Raw genomic sequence first — 21,740 nt, 5'->3', positions numbered from 1 at the left:
ATGAGTTATTGGACGCAGTTACCTCGCTAAACGGGGCAAGTGGGACACATCCAGTTTCATACGTCAATCCACATCAATAAGTCAACCATTACAACAAAAGGATTGATAAATCATTGATTTTTAATTTTAAGTTCATATTTGATGAACATAAGGGATCAACCATAAAATACGTAACGTTTTAGGAAGAAAACCTCTATTTAATAGTATGTCACCTCATCTTTAATATTAACTGAAAATTCCTCAATATAAGCGTAAAGAGGATGTTCAAAATATATCATTTATAAGTTGTTAGTTAAATTGTAGCACATAAACACTCAAAAATTGACAAAATTATAAATATGTTTTCGTATTATTTATACATATGCATGGCAGAAAATCACTTAATGGGGTGGAATTGTTTTCCATCACTTCTTAATTTGGTTTAAATAACGAATAAAGTTCAAAAAAAATTGAAAAGTAATCGTTCTCATGATGCATTTCAAATTTTATCTTTGTGTTTGTTCAAATTTTGAAGTCGTTTTTCAAAAATAAAAAATAAATTAAAAAAATTAAGAATAAACACATTTCTTCTCTCTCTCATGCAATAACGTAATTTGAGATTGATCTTTTTTGATAAAAATCGTTTGTTTGAATGTTTTAGTGTTACTCTCTAGGAAAATGTATGAAACGTATACGAAAAGTTTAGATTCTGGTTTTTGTTTTGATAGGTCCCACTTACCCCGGGTACAAACATATTTTGGGATAAGATAGACCATCGAAAATTTCATATGAAATGAAAACAAAATACTGGTTTATCGTTAACAGCTTGTAATAATACTTAAAATTGTAGCTTAAAGATGGAAATTCGATTTATAACACATTTAAAATTTTGTGAGTCAATGCAAGACTAAGAGAGATCCTAAGTGAGCTATGACGAAACGCCCCACTTACCCCGTATTCTCACTTGCCCCGGGGTACCTTATATTTATTACGGTTTAGACTTTACTGTTTTGGAAGTAAAAAGTGCCCTTGTTTTGTGTCTCCAATCGCTGATTTTTGCTATATGTTTTGGAACAGCACTTTGTGATGGTGCTCGCAACAACGACTCAGTGTTTTTTTTTATTCCAGTGGTGTTCTGGACAGTACGCAGAAGGTCTTGTTTTCCTGTGGATTAAACCATGATTTGCTGAGTAGTTTATATGGCGAAATTCGGTGAGTTTGTTCCAATCTGTTGGAAATATCCAATTATTATCCAACAAACACAAAATCGTATACGATAAGGCATGAGAGTACAAAAGTGGATGCGATATACATACATTCGCCATTAGGATGCATGCAAAATGTACGTATATCGCCTCCACATTTGTGCTTTTATATCTTATTATATACGATCTTGTGTTTACTGGGTATACACTTGCCAGATCGTTTACTAAACGTATCCCATGGCCTTTCCCGTCCCGATAATTCCACAATATCCCGTAGCGCCTATGAGAGGTTGTAGAGTTCTCGCCACCGTCAGAACCACCACGCTGCTGTTGTGAGCGAAAAGCGAGCTTTTTTCACACGTGTTGTACAACATACAACAGCGCGACGACTGGTGTGTTAAGTTGGTGTTCATTTCATCATTCCTTCCTATTTCTCAGCATTCGCTAGAACGTGGCTAGGACAGCTCTCGACTGTTGGAGGATGCGTAAATCTTGTCTAGGAGTTAAAGATATCCAGACAACCAGAAGTCGCATCAAAGTTCACTTAATAACTCGTTTATTCATACAAATGACATCAAACCCGCAAAACACGTTGGATAAATCGTCAGATTGATAAGTTTCCTCGCATTAAACGCTTTTTTCTGATTTCATTTGTCCATTTTGTTTCGTTCCGTACACTCGTACAAAGTAAGTCGAATCAATCCGTAGCAGCTGTCAAATCAACATTTGTTATCATACGTTAAGTCGCATAAGATTTCAGGTTAGTTCGGTAAAAAATTTACAAACTCGCATTGTGTGCTATTATTCATCACATAATATATGCACGTATATCGCCTTCACTTTTGTACGTAGAAGGCCTTTTCGCGTCATCTTATAAGTGAAATGTTGCACGTACAAAGCCTCTAGTTGATTTTGTTATACGTACATTTTGGTTGTCTGGGTAAGTCACAAATCTCTGACTTTGGTAACGGACGGGAAGGAGGCAACCCTCATACAATAGTCTAGGACTGTAGCACCTACGAATTTGTGCGAAATGCTTAATGCTAATGCTAATGCTAATTTACTATACTTGGATGGGTGGTCAGAAATTGCAACAATTTATGTGCAGACAGAGCGGACCAAGAATCAAAAATCAATAAACTGATTGATTATTGCATTTTTTTGGGTCGTTTTTAGAGTCCGATAGAAATTTTTGGTGGTGTTCTACGGTGTCTGTATGGAATGTCCTAGAACCTGTTTGTTGAACCAGTATATTTTGGCCGGTAATCACTTGATCCACTCTGACTGAACGCATATTTATGGTCTTCAATGTCCTGACCCTGCAAAACTTTAATTTTAAAGCTATAGTAATGCCACTGAATTTGGGATTGAAAACATGGATTATTGAAGAATTTAATATACTGATGTCGAAGGATATTGATAATCTGTTTATCTGAGAGATATGCACCCAGTTTGACCATGCAAGTATTAAATGATTATTATTTTCCTAGAAATTGTTCAGTCAGAGTGAATCAAATCACTGAACGGTGGACTTTAGTTCAGTCAGAGTGAACCAAAATTCTAACGAGTCAAAAAATTACAAAGTGTTAGACTTTAAGTCTTATGTGACAGCTTTCAAGTATTGGTAGTTTGGCTGACCTGCTCGCTCTGTTTATAATTTTTAATTCGTCTAGTTTAAATTTGTGGATGTTTTCTGCTGCATGGTCAACTAATGCCGTTGTGACCAGGATACACGAATGCAGACGCAGCAGTTATGGAGATTCGAGAGAAAACGGCATTAGTTGACCATGCAGCAGAAAACAACTACAAATTCAAATAGCCAATCCTAAATGACGATTGAAAGTTTAAACAAACAGTTTTACGATAAAACAACAAAACTTTCGGTAAATCACTATATAAAACATTTATAAACATTTCTAAATAAATTAACATTACAGAATCCTTGCAAAAGGTCCAATAAGGACCGAAACGTCGGATAACGAAAACATATAGTTGTTTTTTTATTAATTCAGTAGACTGAACTGACAATTTCAACCCAAAAGGACTCACTCATCCAATTGAAACACAATATACTTAGGATTTCGAAAGCATTCTCAATCACCTCACTGGGACAGAGTCTGCTTCTCAGCTTAGTGTTCAATGAGCACTTCCACAGTTATTAACTGAGAGCTTTCTTTGCCAAAGTTGCCATTTTTGCATTCATCTATCGTGTGGCAGGTACGATGATACTTTATGCCCAGGAAAATCAAGAAAATGTCCATGACGAAAAGATCCTGAACCGACCGGAAATTGAACCCAGACACCTTCAGCATGGGTTTCCTTTGTAGCCGCGAACTCTATAATTACTCGGCTAAGGAAGGCCCCTTAAGAAATAGGTGACGCTGAGTAAATGTTTCATTTCAACCATCACCTTGGGCAATGAATTGAATCGTGATACAGTTTTTGATGTGATCCACATTACAACATATTGTACGACCACGATGTCATTGCCAACATGTTCCTCATTATTCACTCAATTGCTATTATCGCTTTCAGTTCAATGATCCTAACAGCTCTTTAAATTTCTCTAATATATTGACTCATTTAAATGTTCAGTGATAATGGTGAATTTAAAGCCATCAGCATTCATTAACTTCTCATCATTATCGTACACTCTCACTTTTTACGTTTTACGTTTCATTCAATATCCAATAGCAAACTTCAAGCAACAACAGATCAGGATGCATAAAAACTGACCCGCACTTCTCCTACGATACGATGAACTGAGCAATACTGATGAGAATTTCGAATTCGATCGTTCCGATGCGTACCCAACAACCGTTCGCTATCGATCGTTCAGTTTTAAGACAGGTGAGAAACCCCCTTTTCAAGGCCACAAAAGCAACCACGGTTCAACACCTTCTCTCGGTAGATCAACTGGCCGTTGCTAATTATTGCTGCTTCAACAGACGCCTTCTTTTGGCCCACATCATTTCCTATTACACACTTAAGATGACCTACCGTGTCTTCGTGGCTAAGCTGTGCAACGAAACTGGACTGCCAGCAAACTGCTGTGTCGAATTTTACGATTGCCTTCCGCGAAGGTGATAAATCAGAAAAGGCTTGCCCGGCAATGCAGCTATGTAGGTGATGTACGATTTTGCACCATTTAATACGGTCTTCTCGATGGTTAGGGCGTGGGAATTTAAAACTGCTTGCTGAAGGTAGACTTGGATAGTATTTTTCGTATGCTTTTCGATTGCGTCTAACTACATTTTTGCGCAGTGAAATGCAAATTGTAGATATGTGCAAACTATGAGTATCGTTCCAAAATAAAAACTCGAAATCCATTTACCCGAATCGGAAATATTTCCCATTCTTGACCGTTCTAAACGTTGTGCCTCATTCTTGTGAAATTTATTTTTGTTTGTGTCTTTTTTATTATCACAACATCGTACAATCAAACGATGTACACAACACCGATTGCAATTTCATTGACAAATACAAAATATATAGCATACGCAAAATTAATAGTCCTCATTTCAATGTAAATTTTTTGTTAAAGAACACAAACTTCTTACTATCGTTGAAACAACTTGAAATTATATGAACAGGCGTACATTTAATCCAATCAACTTCAAGTTGACATCATCGTAGGAATATTTATCGAACTGCGTGAATGCATTCCACCTTGGTCGTTCTTGGAAGCATTAGGCGTTTCATCGACCACAAGTAGGCAGTAAAATTGGTAAGACCCATGACTATCCACCTCCACGGTTGGCATTTTAGCTTGACGCTACTGATGACTGAATCTGCAGCGAAAAAGACCAACTGAGCCTTACTGTAAGCTTCGGCTCGATGCGTGGTCGTGAGGCCACATCGTTTCTCAAAATAAATTTATTAAATTTAATTATCATCATGATCATCAGCCAGGTACACGACTTCGGTGTACCCGTACTGTAACACTGACGTTAATTGTGTGGAAAATTGTGTTTTATTACTGTGGCCCTGCTTCCAAGAGGTGGATTGTTCCTCTCTGCCTTCCAATCGGATGTGGGAATTCGTCTATTGTTTGGAAGAGTGAATTGGGATTGGAAACTAATTTTCTGTTGCAGCGACGAACAGAGTTGCGAATCTGGTTTATTGAGATCAGATAAAATCTGTGGATATTGTGCAGACGATCCAGTTTCCATGAGGCACGCGCTAAAATTTCCAAGATAAATTGTGTGCATTTAGGTGTCAACCGAATAAATGAAAGTGAATACGTAGTTTTCAAAAAAATCTTATGCGTGCTATGTTAATAACACATTCCATAAAAGATCTTGATAATACTTCTTCTACTTCTATTTTGCCATTACGTCCTTACTGGGACAGAGCCTGCTTCTCAACTTTTTGAGCACTTCCAGAGTTATAAACTGAGAGCTTCATGCCCAGGAAAGTCAAGAATATTTCTATTAGGAAAAGATCCTGGACCGACCGGGAATCTAACCCAGACACCCTCAGCATGGTTTTGCTTTATAGCCGCGGACTCTAACCACTCGGCTAAGGAAGGTTGATTGTACCTGTTTACTAATTTTATAGCATAGCTGAAATTTGTAAGCTTATAGAAGTTTTCAGTAAGAATTGATTTTAAAGTACCAAATAGATACCACACTACATTGAAAATATGAGCCACCGATATTTCCCGTCCCTTCATCAGTTTTACTTAGCATTTGCTTCAATTGCAAAAACAAATCCCCATGCGAACAAAACCAATCCCGAGCATTCCAACTCATTCGAACCAGCTTGTCATAGGTATATGGCATCGGTGCCAAATGCAGAACGCTACCTTTCCTAGTACTGGCTGACTGGTGAACACAAAGCGATATTTTCCGAGAAATCTCCACCCTAAACTGATTGAAACATGTGTACCATTGGGTGTTACAGCTTTCCGGAAAACTGTTTTCGAATTTAAATTGTTGTTGGTAAAGCTTTGTACATATTTATGATACACAGTAGCACTAAGCTTCTTCCCTTAGTTGTTTCGTCAAAACGATGTTTTTCCATCATTGCACTATGGTCCAGGAATCAGTTTTATTCGGAAAGATGCATTTTGAGCTTTAGAATGAAACATTAGACGAAAACGGTCTTCTACAAAGTTGTTTGTATTAGTAGTATGGTGTTTTTGAAAATTGGGGTGGACCACATTTTCATAGAAATTGTGTAACTAACTTTCTTATTTGTAGAAATTATATTATACATGCTTCAGCAAAGTTGTAGACCATTCAACTTCAAGCAACTTTGCCTAAAATAGTTTTTTTATCTCTTAAATTGACCGATTTAGAGCTTTTTTCCTACGGTGACATAGGGTGGTCCGAACTAAACTGGTTTTCTGGCTCTAGAGTTTTCAATTCTAATTTCTCGTCAAAGTAGTCTATGAACCACTTTTAGAGCTTTAAAAAATGCGCAATTTGGTGGGTGAAGAAACTCGCTATCTCCTTCCGTTTGGGAGTTATTGTTGTTTTTTCTCTCAAAAACATGCCTACTTTGATTGAGATTATCTCTGATTGGGGCAAATATAACAAATATCTTTTGACGGCATTCAAAAGAAAAAATAAAATTGTTTATAATATCAAAAAATTACAGATGTGTTTTTTTTGTAACTCTAATAAAACGTCTTGAAAAACAAAAATACTGTATCACAAAATCTTTAATAACTTTTGAACTAAAATGGATATCAACAATCTTTTTGCATGAAAATTTGCGTTTTGTTAAGTTCTTAAAGTCGTTCATACACCGCTTTGGCGAGAAATCTGAAATAAGAAAGATAGTTAGGCACTCCGTGCACTTGGCCACTACTATGCCAAGGTTCATATATACAGAATCTATTTATATCCTAGTTCTTATTGCTATTTCTCTCATACCGAGCTTTTAGAGGAGAGTGCTGCCGTTGGTCCAATCCATATCCATATCGAAGTCCATTGGTGTGCGGTGGTTCATTTTGCCATGTATATGTGTCGTGTGAGGCAACAGCCTACAAAGAGGGTCAGTGTGACTCAGTCACCATCCGATACTGACGAAGGATGTTCTCCAATAGACAGTCCTTCGCACGGTGCCTTCTGGTGGCCGGACGGAGTTTTTGTGTGGGGGGATTGAGAATCGAACCCATGACCTTCCGCTTACGAAGCGAAAGCGTAACCTCGAGGCTACGAGACCCTCCTATGCAAAAAGATTGTTGATATATATTTTAGTTCAAAAGTTATAAAAGGTTTTCTGCATAAAATCCTTTGTTTTTCAAAAACCTTCATTAGAGTTACAAAAATAATACATCTGTAAAATTCTGATATAATATACAATTTTATTTTGTCTTTTGAATGCCGTCAAAAGAAACTTTTTATATTTGCCCCAATCAGAGATATTCACAATCAAAGTAGGCTTGTTATTGAGAGAAAAACAACAATAACTCCCAAACGGAAGGAGATAGCGAGTTTCTTCAGTCACCAAATTGCGCATTTTTCAAAGCTCCTGAAAGTGTTTCATAGACTACTTTGATGAGAAATTTGAATTGAAAATTCTAGAGCCAGAAAACCAGTTCAATTTGGACCACCCTATGTCACCGTAGGAAAAAAGCTCCAAATCGGTCTAAACTTTTTTTGGCAAGGTTACTTGAAATTGAATAGTCTACAACTTTGCTGAAACATGTATAATATAATTTCTACAAATAAGAAAGTGAGTTACACAATTTCTTTAAAAATATGGTCCACCCTAATTTTCAAAAACACCAAACAAAGGACCTTACTAATACAAACAACTTTATAGAAGACCGTTTTCGTCTAATGTTTCATTCTAAAGCTCAAAATGCACCTTTCCGCGTAAAACTGATTCCTGGACCACTGTGCATTGATGATAGTGGTGGAGCAAAGCCAAAGTGCTCAAAATGTATCATTTATGTAAAAAACAACGAGATATCAACTCTGTCTCAAACGAATTGATAGTAAAACATGTTTTTGTTTGGTTTTCTTTCTGGAAAAGTTATGTAACAGTAATGATCAAAATCTTAGGTAATTTCTGCTGCATTTATTTATTTATTTATTCGGCTTTACATCAATTATCTTGATAAAACCTCGCCAACAATATTTCGCCAATTCACACGGCCGCTTCTCTCCATCCTCGACTGCGACCCACGCTCTCCAGGTCCTGGTGCACCTGATCAATCCATCTAGCTCGCTGCGCCCCACGTCTTCTTTTTCCGACCGGATTCGTAGCGAACACCATCTTTACAGGTTTTTGTTGTCCGGTATTCTTGCAACATGCCCTGCCCAGCGTATCCTTCCAGCGCATTTGCGACTTCCTGTTGTCGCAGTTGAGGGATTTGCAGTTCCACGTACTGAGCTTTCCAATCGCAAGTCCATTTCCGTCGTAGAGGTCTTTGCCGATTGTTCCGGTCCGTATTCTCTCGTTGACGTTCCTGTGCTGATGTGTTTTTACGGTTGGCTTGCACGGCCTGACACCAACCCCCTAGATTTCCGGAGGACCATTCCTCCTAAATGTTTGGAGGACCATAGTGCGCAGTTTATCTAAGAGTCCTTCTCTTGCACTCGGAAGATGATCAGCCGCCCCTGACATGGGAAACAGACGCTGTTGTGAGCCGCTCCTGACAAGGAGTACAGACGCTCCAGGTTTGCAGAAGCAAAAGCGAAAGCAAACCCACCCTTCCCTGTCAGCATACGACCAAAGTTCCCACCGGGGTTGGTTACTCGATCTTCCCCAAGGTTGCTCGTACTCCGGCCAGCACCACGAGGAGGTAGGGATAGGAGTTGCTGGGCAAGAGGCCAAGGACCGCACAAAGGTGTCTATTATATTCCTGCAGGTACACGAGATACCACAATGGTACGCCATGCCCAGCCATTTACCGTGCCATTTCTGCTACAATAGGCTGCAGATATTTGCGGAGATTTTTGTAGAGACTTGTGTGCTAAAGTAATACACTTGTTTCTCTCTTTGCACGGATTTTTTTTACACAGCCGTTTTCATACATGTTTTCGGATTTATAACTGACAAACCCAAAAAATTTACTAGGGTGCAGACTTCTATACTGACTTTTGCAGAAGCCCCTGTACTGACCTCTACGAAGACGTATGGGAAAACACCAATGAAGTGTGTGTGTGACTTTTGTAAAGTTTTATGATTAAGCCTCAGGAGATATTTATTTGGAGACTTTTGTTGGAAACCTCTGAGGAGACCCTCCCCAACCAGTGGATTGTAACAGAGTTGTTACAGATTGGCAAAGAGAGCTCTCAGTTAATAACTGTGGAAGCGCTAATTGAACACTAAGCTGAGAAGCAGGCTCTGTCCCAGTGAGGACGTAAGAAGAAGAAGAAGCAATTCGCCTTCCCCGGATAACAATCAAATTAAAATTGCATAATTACAACAATCGTCGCATGCAATAACTAAATCTTCACCTTTCGTGGTTAGCAAAACATCATCCAGATTTCCCTTTCATTCGCGGGCTGTTGCGTGACCCGGCAGCAACGCAATAACAACACTTCGCTCGCCCGCCCGGCGTAAACCGGCAACCATCGAATCCTTCTTTTCCTCTGGCTGCTCGAGTAACCTCAATCACTATGGTGTTGATGTTTTCGGTTGATTCATAATTTTTCACTCAACTCGTTCATCGACACTGTCTCGCTAACTGGCGCGCTTCCAATTATGTTATGTTGCGCAATTTTTTTTCTGCAAACGAATTCTGCACGCCTTGCACGCTTCATCGTGTTTGGCGAGGCCACTCTTCGATAGAAACAAAAAAAAGGAAAAGCCCTTTGAACAAACAAATGGAGTTCCCTGGGGGTATGCGATATGGATTTTTTTCACATCAGTATGGAATGATAAGCAGAATTTCATGCTGAACGTAATATAAGAATGTTTTGTGAAACTCGATACAAAATCCAATAGATCTTCGTCTTCTTCTTGGCATTACGTCCTCACTGGGACAGAGCCTGCTTAGTGTTCAATGAGCACTTGCACAGTTATTAACTGAGAGCGTTTTTTTGCAAAATTTTCCATTTTCGCATTCGTATATAGTGTGGCAGGCACGCTGATACTCTCTGCCCAGGGAAGTCAAGAACATTTCCATTACGAAAAGATCCTGGACCGACCGGCAATCGAACCCAGACACCCAGGCTTTGCTTTGTGGCCGCGGACTCTATCCACTCGGTTAAGGAAGGCCCCTAAATCCTATACCGTTTTGATTCATATTACGGACACTTAAAGCCTCAGTTAAGTATAACCCAGCATAAAGCATACCAAATAAATCATTCTGTATGATTTCTTAGCATTATCGAGCGTCGGAAGCCCTTAACTTTCGAATGGTGGGTTAAGAATACGCTTCCGCAACTTGAATAATTTTAAATAAATCAAAATGTGTGGCCTATTCATGATTCTTATTCCGGACGCTTCCTCACTTTTGCCTCATATTCCGGACACTTTGATTCGAATTCCGGACAGCTCATGATAATCGTTAATGATTGACTGTTTCATCAATTGAAATCGTCAAACCACTAAAGAAACATCTAAGGTAGTTGGGCATTACAAATTTTTCAAAGATATTTATGGAAAAAGCTTACTAAAACGAGCCTCAAAATTGAGAACTTTTGAACACGGCAAAAATTGAAACATTTTGTGTGAAATGTTTCCCATACAAAGTAGAGTGTCTGAAATTTGAAGCTGTCCGTAATATGAATCAAAACGGTAGATATGGCGTGCAATTTTTCAGAAGTAAACGAAATTTGGAGTTTGTTCCTCAGAATATACTTTCAATTTTTTGTATTGCCGGTTTTCCACAAATGGCTTTGAAAAAATCATCATTAATCCATCACTATATGGCTTTTAATAAAAAACATTACCTTCATTTCGCAACATAAGCTATATCGGGAATCAAACCTATTAATCTTTTATATATACTTCGCCTACAACAAACAAAATTCACAAAATTTTACTTCCCATGTTTCTAGTCCAAACCATTGCAGAACTCTGCACGTTATTCTCACAAGATCAAAATCATCAGTATTATGACAAAGCATTGTTATTTTTTTTTTTGCAATTCGATTGCGTATCGGCTTACTTTTTATCAAGGAAATGACCTACATAACAGCCTACTTTTCCTACCGATACAAACAAAGTGTTACTTTTCAGCACTGATAACAGTATCGAAAAGTAGCACTTTTCAGTTCTGTTTTGGAAAATACCGAATCGGCGTCGGATCACCTCCATACGTCATTTATTGAAATGCTGTGATTTTCTCAAACCATTTCTGATTCTAGGATCCGAATTCGATTCAATTCGGTTCGTCAAATGGGTGTAGAATCAGAACTTAAGTTGATTCTTCATCCATTTGACGAACCGAATTAAATCGGATTCTTAGAATCAGAAGCTGGTTGACCGTGGGGATTCTGAGTCTTGCGGAAGTAGAGGATTTATGGATTCACTATATAAAAGGACGGGAGCGTTATGGGACGGTTCTTTTAATCTTGGCAATTCAGCATATACAATATGGTTGAAAATTCTAAGCGGGGCGTCCTTACCTGGTCTGTCTTTAAAAGTAGAATCAGCAATGAAAGTGTGAAAATTTGTGACAGTCATTCCACAGCCTACCTGATTGAGAAACACTGAGTTGCTACAACGCATGGATGGCCATGTGGATATTCTTGAAATATCCCCAAAAATCATACTCGTCGTATTTATCCAACTCGGCGAGCCTCGTTGGATAATTGTACGACTCGTGCTGAAAAAATCATCATTTTGCAACTTGTTACATAAATAACTATTTTCAAGCTCAAGTAAGAAACTATAATAGCTTTCCCCAGCAAGAACACCTAAAAGTCACATCTGTATTCATCACAGATAATGTTAGACCTTTACTAAGAAAAATTTATTTTGTCAAAATCTAACACAAAATCAATTAGTTCAGAAGCTTTCGACAGAAACTCCGATTAGCAGTCAGTGAAATATATTTCCAGTAAAACGAAAAAGTAATCCTCGAAGTTAATAAAAAAAATAACAATAAGATTTGAAAGATTTTGCGTGCTTCGTTGCCTTGCGGTTAGCGACGTCAGTCGTTCAGGCGTATTGTAAGTGCCATGAAGCATTAGTTCGACTCCCATTCCAGTCACAGGAAACTATTCATCAAACGAGAAATTCTATTTTGGGTTACTGGTTTTTTATGGTTTTCGTTACCTAATGTAAGTGATCGTTCAGTCTGTACAGCTTTTGGCTGAAGACGGTGTAAGTTGTCTTGTCTTGAAATCTGTGTAGCTCCCGCCATGATTTTTTCAACGGTAGTTTGTGCATTGACGAAGAAACGAATATATGGCTGCATTCCATATTCTCTCAGATGTCGAGAAATAACCTGATTTAAGCGTTTAGACATGAGCCGTAATTTCATTCGTGTCAAAAATCGGAATGTGATTGAACACTTTTCTATAAACACACATAGCGGAAATGGGGGTAATTTGCCCATAGGGGGAAAACAACAACGATTTGACCTTAATGAAACTCATAGTTTAATTAAGAAAACATACAATTTTGTCATTGTCCAAACAAGAAGATCATTTGGTCGGTGTTCAGACAGAGCGGACTAGACGGTATTTTGGCGTTCTAAAGATACGTTAAGGATTCCATCGAATCTGATTTTTCCAATGCTATTTTGGTACAGATGTATCATCGAATAGATAAGTTTCATTATTACAGTAAATAACACAAATATTTTGATATTCCGCATGCCTGGGGGACGTTTTCCTAGAACCATTAAAAAAACACTTGGTCCAGTCTGTCTGAACACCGACCATTTGAAGGCTTAAACTTATTACTCATTTGCCAGCAATTTGAGTGAGATTATCACGTTTTCAGTTCTTGGAATTTTCTATTCGCCAGACTGTGAATAGAGTGGCTGTGTTATTCTATCCAACATTGCCAACAAAATCCTTAATATTGAAAACATCCTCTCTCAAAAAATTCCACAAGCGAAACCACTCGGTTTCCATGATTACATGCTGAAAAATATAGCATAAACAATGTACATGAAATGACCAAGCGTACGATCCATAATTGTGCATTATGTTTGGCAGAATGATCAACGTATCATCGTGTAAACCGAGCATTCTCGTTTGCAATTTCACTTCCAAGATGCAAGAACGCAAGGTGTGTGCATTGTAAATACTCTGTAGCCAGAATAAGGTGGTCCTACTTGGCCTAAGTCTTTAACTTGCTGGCCGTTTCGTTCACAAACATTACTGCCTGCCAGGGCTTCCACATATACAAATTTATCTGTATTACGTAGATATTTATATTCTGATGCAGATTCAATTCGTATGGAACACAGATTTTCTGTCATCATTTTTTGTATGGACACGGATTTGTTTGTATGGGACACAGATTTTCTAACTTGGTGGATATAGATTTTTTATCAAATCATCTGGCAGCTCTGCTGCCTGGCCTGAATAATGCTGCCAATAGTGCGGACGAAATAGTTAAAAAGGGAGATAAGAGTAAAGTACACTAGGTGCATATGTGACCGCATAAGAATAATTTGTGATACCATTTTTTCTCCAACCAACGAAATTCTAGAAAAGAGAGAAATCACTTCTTTCTCTCTTTTCACACCAAAGGAGAAGGTGTGAGCGTATTGGAATAATTCTTAACAACATTGTTTATCAAACCAATCAGAAGTCTCAAAGAACGTTGCGGCTTCAATCATAAATAATGCACATGAAATGACAAGTCGTAGATCCATTCATGTACATTATTTTTAGCACAATATTCAGCTATAGTCGTGTAAACCCGGCGTTCTTGTTTGTTTTCTTGTGTGTCTCCAATGGTAAATAAGCAAAAAAATGGGATTCATCATCGTGAAATTTCATGCATTTAAACGTAGCAGACATTTTTGTAACGTGAATAGTGGCGCGTTGTACTTTGTACAACATCCTTGGTTTTCCGCCACCAGGCAGCGCTTATGTGCATGAATGTTTTGTTTTGCAGATATCCTAGAAGCCTGATCACTTACAAAGATGTAGTTTTCGGCAAAGTTGTTCAGTAGCTCAAGAACTATCTTTGTTAGAGGCAGTTGATTTCAAAAGCGCTAGTCAGCATAAAACATTCATATTATAGATATCTTAGGAGCCTGATCACTTAGAAAGATGGCGTCTTTGACAAAGTTGTTTAATTTTTCCACCAGGCGGCGCTTATGTGCATGAAAAATTTGTTTTTGCATGTATCTCAGAAACCTGACCACTTATAAGAATAGCGTCTTTAGCAAAGTTGTTTAATAGCCAACGACAATCTTTGTCCAAGCTAGTTGATTCTAAATGTTGCCACCAGGTAACGCCAATGAGCATGAAACATTTGTTTTGCAAATATCTCAGCAGCCCGATCGCTTAGAAAAATGACTCCTCCGGCAGAATTGTTCAGTAGCTCAAAATCTTTATTTAGGCCTTGAAATTGGAGATTGACTGAAATAATGGTAGCAGTTGTGCTACTGGACAACTTTGTCGAAGACCCCATCTTTCTTAACCTTCGGGCTGTCGCGCTGTTGTACTTTGTAAAACAGTTGTGATTTATATGCTATAATTTTGCAACAAACATATCTATCGACACCAAACCAAAATGTATTCCTCAAGAATCTTCTTAAGAACAATACTCGACAGGTTATATTTAAAGTATGGCCCTTTATAATACGGTAAAATCAACAAATGTACATGGAAGTCGCATAACAATGAACGCACTATATACGGTTCGAGCAAACCACAGTTTGAAATTGGTATATCTGAAATTCCAGATAATATAGAAACTCGGGATCTTTAGTAAAGTTGTTCTGGAGGTGAAGCGCTGTCTTATGGTACCCAATTTAATTCAGAATTTGACCGCTAGGTGGCACTAGTGGGCATGGAAGTTTTACTTTTGTTTTGCAGATATTTTAGGATCCCGACCATTTAAAAGGATGGCGTCTTCGGCAAAGTTGTTAAGTAAGTTAGGGACTATCATTGTTCGAGCTAGTTGATTCAAAATTTTGCCACTAGGCGGCGCTAGTGAGCATGAAACTTTTGTTTGCAGATATCTCAGGAGCCTGACCACTTAGAAAGATAGTGCCTTGGGCAAAGTAGTTCAGTAGCTCAAGGGCTATCATTATTTGAGCCAAGAAATAGGATATTTTGCCTTCAGGCGGCGCTAATGAGCATGAAATTTTTGTTTTGCGGATACTGCAGGATCTTGATTTTTTGGACAGGCACCTTCGGCAAAGTTGTTCAGAAGCTCAGGTACTATCATTATTTTGCAAAATCTGGATCCTTAAGAACTACACAAAGAAATAATTTGAGCTCCTGAACAACTCTGCCGAAGACGCCAACTTTCTAAGTGATCAAGCTCCTGAGATAATTGTGAAACAAATGTTTTATGCTCACCTGCAACAGTTTGAATCAACTAGCTCAAACAATGCTAGTCTTTGAGTTTCCGAACAACTTTGCCGAAGACGCCAACTTTCTAAGTGGTCAGGATCCTGAGATCTGCGAAACACAAGTTTCATACTCACTAGCGCCGCCTAGTGGCAAAATCTCGAAATGCTTGGCTAAAATAATGATAATCCTTGAGCTACTGAACAATTTTGCCGAAGACGTCATCTTTCTAAGTGGTAAGAATCCTGGGATATTCGCAAAACCAAGGGTGTTGTACCAAGTACAACGCGCGACTACTCGCGTTTCAAAAATCCGCGTGACGACCGAAAGGTTAATAGTAAGGATCCTGAGATATTCGCAATAAAAAAAAAATATGCTCACTAACGCCACCTAGTGGCAAATTCTTGAATCTCTTGGCTAGAATAATGATAGCCCTTGAGCTACTGAACAACTTTGCCAAAGACGCTCATGAGATATCTGCAAAACAAAAGATTCCTCTTCACTAGCGCCGCCTAGTGGCAAATCAACTTTCCCAAACAATGATAGCCATTGAGTTACTGAACAATTTTGTCGACAACGCCATCTTCCTAAATTGACAGGCTCCTGAGATATCTGCAAAACAACAGTAAACGCCTCAAGCACACTTGTACCACCTAGGGATCAAATTCCGAATTAAATGAAGTACTATTAAACAGCGCTCTACCTCTAGAACAACTTTACTGAAGACCCTTTGTTTCGAAATATTTATGATTTTGAGAAAGAAAATTCTTGAGGAATACATTTTGGTTTGGTGTTGATAGTTATCCTTGTTGTAAGCATATAAATCACAGCTGTTGTACAAAGCACAACAGCGCGACAGCCAGAAGGTTAAAGACAAATTTCAACGTTTTGTTTTTCAATTTTGCCAAACGAAACAAAACTGAAAACATAAATTTCGCCAATAATTGGATTCCGTGGAATTTCGTTTCGGTATATGATGAAATCATTCGAAATATCGCATACCCTTGGAGCTTCCTGCGAAAAGCTCACTTATCTTTGCCATCCGCTCCGCGTTCACCGGTTGCTACCTCCTGTAGCCTCCTCTCAGGTGTGAAAAGTGAAAACATAAGCCAAAGCTTGTATTGAACACTGAAGGTTCGTTTGAGCAAGTGCAAACATCTTGGCGTAGAAGATTATCAACAGTGTGTGAATAAGTGATTAGCTCTAAGCTGTCGAGAAACACTAGAAGAAGGCTGTAGTGCATCGCGGTCGGCACCAAAGGTCTATCATTATGCATTGAAATCGATAATTATGCATTACCCTCCCGGTCGCACCGTTGGACATCGCAGTAGCAGCAACAGCACCAGTTACGGTAGTGTTAAGGGTGAAGGTATAGTGAAACAAAGTTCAAGTGTGGTCAGAATAAGGTGCAATAAAGCCACATCTCCGGGGACAACTGTGACCGACTGTAGCCATGACGAAATTTACGAGTTTGGATAAGAAACCACCAACTTGGAGAGTCAATGCGGAGAATGAGCCACGGTTTCCGAAAGTGTGACTAACCATGTGACAATGTGCATCGGATCGAACGGAAAGCCATTAAAACTGAACAGTCAGTGTAGGCAGTAAATAATCGGTGGGTTCTCCTGTGAAAGTGAACTGGGAAGACTTGGAAGTAGCAATTTCCTGGTCACAGCTGCGTGGTTGGCCAACGAGGGCCAATGAGTAATAAGCACGGTGAAAGGAGAAGAAAAGGTAGTGATTGAAGTGTCGTTTGGTTAATTTCACGTTCATTCTGAAATTTTGCGAGACTGGCGGTTGAGCGAAAGCCTTCAATTTTCCCCCCGTCGCCGCAGCCGGACACGATGAGGAAAATTGATGCCACTAATGCCAAATACCTGCTCGACTATCTGTACTACACCCGAGACGATGAGCAGTTTCGTTTCTATAAGAAGGTAAGGTTTAGTAGATATATGCGTGTTTTATATATGAAAATGTTCACGGTTAGGTGCGCTGTGTTCTTCGTAAGATGATGAGCTGGACAAAAATAACAACTCGCAAACTCAGTCGCAGTGTACTAACGGATGTTTTGGTTTGATATAATGCAACTGCATCCAAACAATGTTACGTAAGTCGGTCTAGTGGATTTACAATAAGCTCTACCAGAACGATTACTGTGTTGATCAATTCTGCGTAACGACGGTTTCAATTTTTCGTATGTATAAGTTTAATATGCAATAAAAAAATATTCATTCAATGGATTACGATTTTATTGAGATACTTCTCTTTCAAGCGTTAGAAAAATTTAAGCTTCACTAGAAATTAGGCTTCTGTCGATCTGTCTCTATTCGAGATCTAGATAACAGTTCAATAGTCGTATGAATTTTTTAACCCAATAACGCCCGAAATATTTCACATTTGTAGTAATCACCTGATTCTTTCTGGAGTATCGCAATATGATAAGAGAATGCTAAAACCGTCATTTAAATGGAAATCTACGGTCTCATTTTGTTACAGTACATAGTGGGTCATATGTACGCAAAACATTGAAAAAATAAAAATTCTTGATTATTTTCGCATATGTTTGAAGGTGGTATGACGCATTCAAAAGTGACAAGATATTATGACAAACATAATGTATATGGTAATAACATATTACCATAAATATAAAGAACAAAACAAGAATTATTTGAAAACAACACCACAAAATGATGCTGAAGGTGACATGTGTACGAAGCACATACAAGAAGATATACGTACATGTACAACACATTTTCGTATGCACATACAAACATACATACATTCATACACATAGAGCTGCAATAGTCGCATTATCCTCCTTTTTTACGCCTCGTTAGTATCAGATGGTTACGGGGTACATACTTATAAAAAATTCCACGAATATTATAATTTTTTGTCGTAGTAAAAACCACTAAGGGTTTAACAGGATTCACAAAGTATTTACATATTGTTTCTTCAAGACTCTTGAAGGTTTCCCACCGGATTCCCTCAGAATTATCGAAGAATATCACAGAATCCCAATTGAATTTTTTCCAGGATACTCATGGAAAAAAACACTCGGAATTCCCATAAGGTTCACAATTCCCGTAGTATTTCTACACAATTCTCTGTGAGAATTCTCACACGACTCTTACCAATAAGACTTATTCAAATTCCCGAAGTATTTCTACGAGATTCTCTCAATAATACTAACTGTTTTCCATATAGTTATAAGATAAGATTTCCACAGGACCTTCACAAGAATCCTAACATTCTCGGAAGATTCCCAATGTTATAAGAATACAAAAAATACAATAAATTTTTTCTTACTATTTCCGCAGAATTTTTACAACATTTGCACTGTCTTTCAACATAACTCCAACAGTATTCCCACAGTATATCCTTGAGTTACCATCTAACAATTCCCACTGGAATGCCAGAATCCTCACTGGAATACAAGCATCTAGAATCTAGAATCTCAAAATCTGCACTGGAAATCCATGATCTTTGCTGGATTCCAAGGATCCACACTAGAAACTCAAACTATCCACTGGTATCCCCATATCGCATTGAAATCCTAGAATCCACATCTAAAATCCATACTTGAATATGCCAGGATCCACAGTGGATTTCAAAGATCTTCACTGGAAATGCAAAATACTCACTGTTGTTCAAATATCTATACTGAAATCCTAAAATCCACACTGAAATCCCAGCATTCACATTAGAAAACAAAGACCCATGTTCCAATCCTGCGATTCACACTCAAATCGCAAGATCCATACTGGAGTATCAAGAAACTGAAACCCCAAGGTCCCCACTGAAATCTCAGGTTTCACATTAGAATTACACGACCCATGTTACAGTCCCAGGATCTAAACTGGAATACCAGGAGTCACACTGGAATTTTAATATCCACAATGGAATACCAAGATCCACACTGACACAGTATGATCTGAACAGTCCCAGGATGTACACAAAATACAAAAAACCTAGTGGAAACCCAATATCCACGTTAGAAGCCAGAGATCCACAATGCAGCAACACAATCTACACTAGAATCCTATGATCCACATTGTAATTCCAGGATTCACACTGAATTTCCAGCATTCACACTGATCCATATTTCAATCCCAGAATCCACACGGGATTCTCAGAATCCGCACGGGATTCCTAGAATCCACACAGGATCCCAAGAATCCACACAAGATTACTGATCTCAAAATAGATCACTGGGCGTTCGAGGCATCTGATCTCAAAATAGATCACGGGGCGTTAATGGATTAATGATTTATTATGATTTCGAGCATATTATTTGAACGCGTTCTTTTCATATTCTGTTCAAAGCTGATGCTCACAAGAGCCGTGTCCAAGTTCTAACAATGTACCGTTTTGATTCATATTACGGACAGCTTCAAATTCCGGACACTCTCGTTTGTATGGGAAACATTTCACACGAAATGTTTCAATTTTCGTCGTCCAAAAGTTCTCATTTTTGAGGCTCATTTTATTAGGTTTTTTCCATAAATATCATGCAAATTTATAATGCCCAACTACCTTAGACGTCTCTTAAGTGGTTGAACGATTTCAATTGATGATTTGACTGTTCCATTAATGATTATCATGAGCTGTCCGTAATTCGAATCAAAGCGTCCGGAATATGAGGCAAAAGTGAGGGAGCGTCCGGAATAAGAATCATGAAAAGGTCACACGTTTTGATTTATTTAAAATTATTCAAGTTGCGGACGCGTATTCTTTACCCACCATACAAAAGTTAAGGGCTTCCGACGCTCGATAACGCTAAAAAATCATACAGAATGATTTATTTTGTATGGCCCAAGCTGAGTTATAGTTCACTGAGGCCTTAAGTGTCCGTAATATGAATCAAAACGGTACGTTGTTTGATCACAGTGCACTGTTCATCTCGTGGCAACCATTGTTGTTATTTATTGTTTTCCTTTACATGGAATCGTTTATTGTTTTCCTTTACACGAATCCATGACCCACTTGATTATGCATTCGATCGAAAGTGCATTCGAACGTAAACAAGAATAGGGGTGATTATGATGAAATGATGAAATGTTTGCAGAACACGTTTCATAGGCATATCTGAATAAAATAGTGTCCGACCATTTAGTCGGATGCCAATTGTTCGAACAAAAATTAATCAAATTCCTTCAACATTGATGCTAAGGATTCAAATGTCTGGCTCTACAACTGATCAGCTTATTAATTTGTTGATTTTTATTATGTAACGGGACGTCATATTTGTTTCCATATAAGTGCTCCAACATAATGATTTAATCGATCCGTTAATTCAGAACAAAGTTGTGAACCCTACACATCCCCTCGTGAAGACTCTAAGCTGATGATTCACCAATGGTGTGTTATGGTTTAAAGTGTTTTTTTTTTTAATAATTTCATAAGAAATTTTCCTTTTTAGCTTCATTACTATTGGCAATAATTTTATACTTTAATTTTATTTTTATTTTTTGAATTTTTCTTCTTTAAAACATCTTCTTTGCATTGCACTGGCTCAAATTTACAGAACATATTTTTACTTCTTTTGATCATAGGCTGTTATTTCAAAATTAATAAATGCCTGAATCATTCAATGGAAGGTTTTTTTTAAATATCTACGCCCAACCCTGTACCTGTTCTGGGACAAATTGCAAAAGTTATTAGTTTTTGAAGATATTTTTGAGAAGTTTCTGGAACATCCATTGAGAATTATTAGAAGAAATATATTCCTGAACAATATTTCTTAGCGTTTCCTTGAAGACATTCTTTTAAAATAAACTTTTCAACTGACTTTAGAAAACCTTACAGAAATAGTTGAGATATTTCTGTAGAAATCGTAGAAGAAACCAGCCATGGCAGAAGGTTCTTCAGAGAAATCTTTAGTTCAAGTCATAGGAAATCCCAATAGATTTCTGGAGCTGTTTCTGGAGAAGTAATTGATTGAATTTGCCCAGAAATATTGGAGGATGTCCCAGGGAAATCGATGAATGAATCATTAGATAAAATCTTGGAGTAGTTAGGGCTTTCTCAAAAAAACTTTTATTGCATTTTTGGATAAATTTCGAAGATTTCTGAAATAATCTTAGGAGAAAATCCTTTTTTATGGTACTCCCTGGGAAAATTCAGGTTGAATTCTTAACGGATTCTAAACAAAATT

At 38.0% G+C, this 21,740-nt stretch overlaps 1 protein-coding gene across 3 annotated transcripts in view; it reads left to right on the top strand.

The window, feature by feature from the left end:
* The window catches only part of LOC5574043 (sodium- and chloride-dependent neutral and basic amino acid transporter B(0+)), a 400,663-nt gene that overhangs the window by 357,079 nt on the left and 21,844 nt on the right, over positions 1-21,740 (top strand). The window contains exon 2 of one of the 3 annotated variants that reach the window (XM_021843078.1): positions 16,660-17,517. The exons of the other annotated variants lie outside the window; for them this stretch is intronic. Within the exon in view, the coding sequence (XP_021698770.1) occupies positions 17,428-17,517 (90 nt within the window). The 5' untranslated portion in view covers positions 16,660-17,427. The remainder of the gene's footprint in view (positions 1-16,659; positions 17,518-21,740) is intronic. 3 annotated transcript variants of the gene reach the window in all.

Source organism: Aedes aegypti, chromosome 2, assembly GCF_002204515.2.
Source record: "Aedes aegypti strain LVP_AGWG chromosome 2, AaegL5.0 Primary Assembly, whole genome shotgun sequence".
In the NCBI taxonomy this organism is placed as follows: domain Eukaryota; kingdom Metazoa; phylum Arthropoda; class Insecta; order Diptera; family Culicidae; genus Aedes; species Aedes aegypti.
Note: the sequence above shows the minus strand (reverse complement) of the source record. Positions and strands in the feature narration are given on the sequence as shown.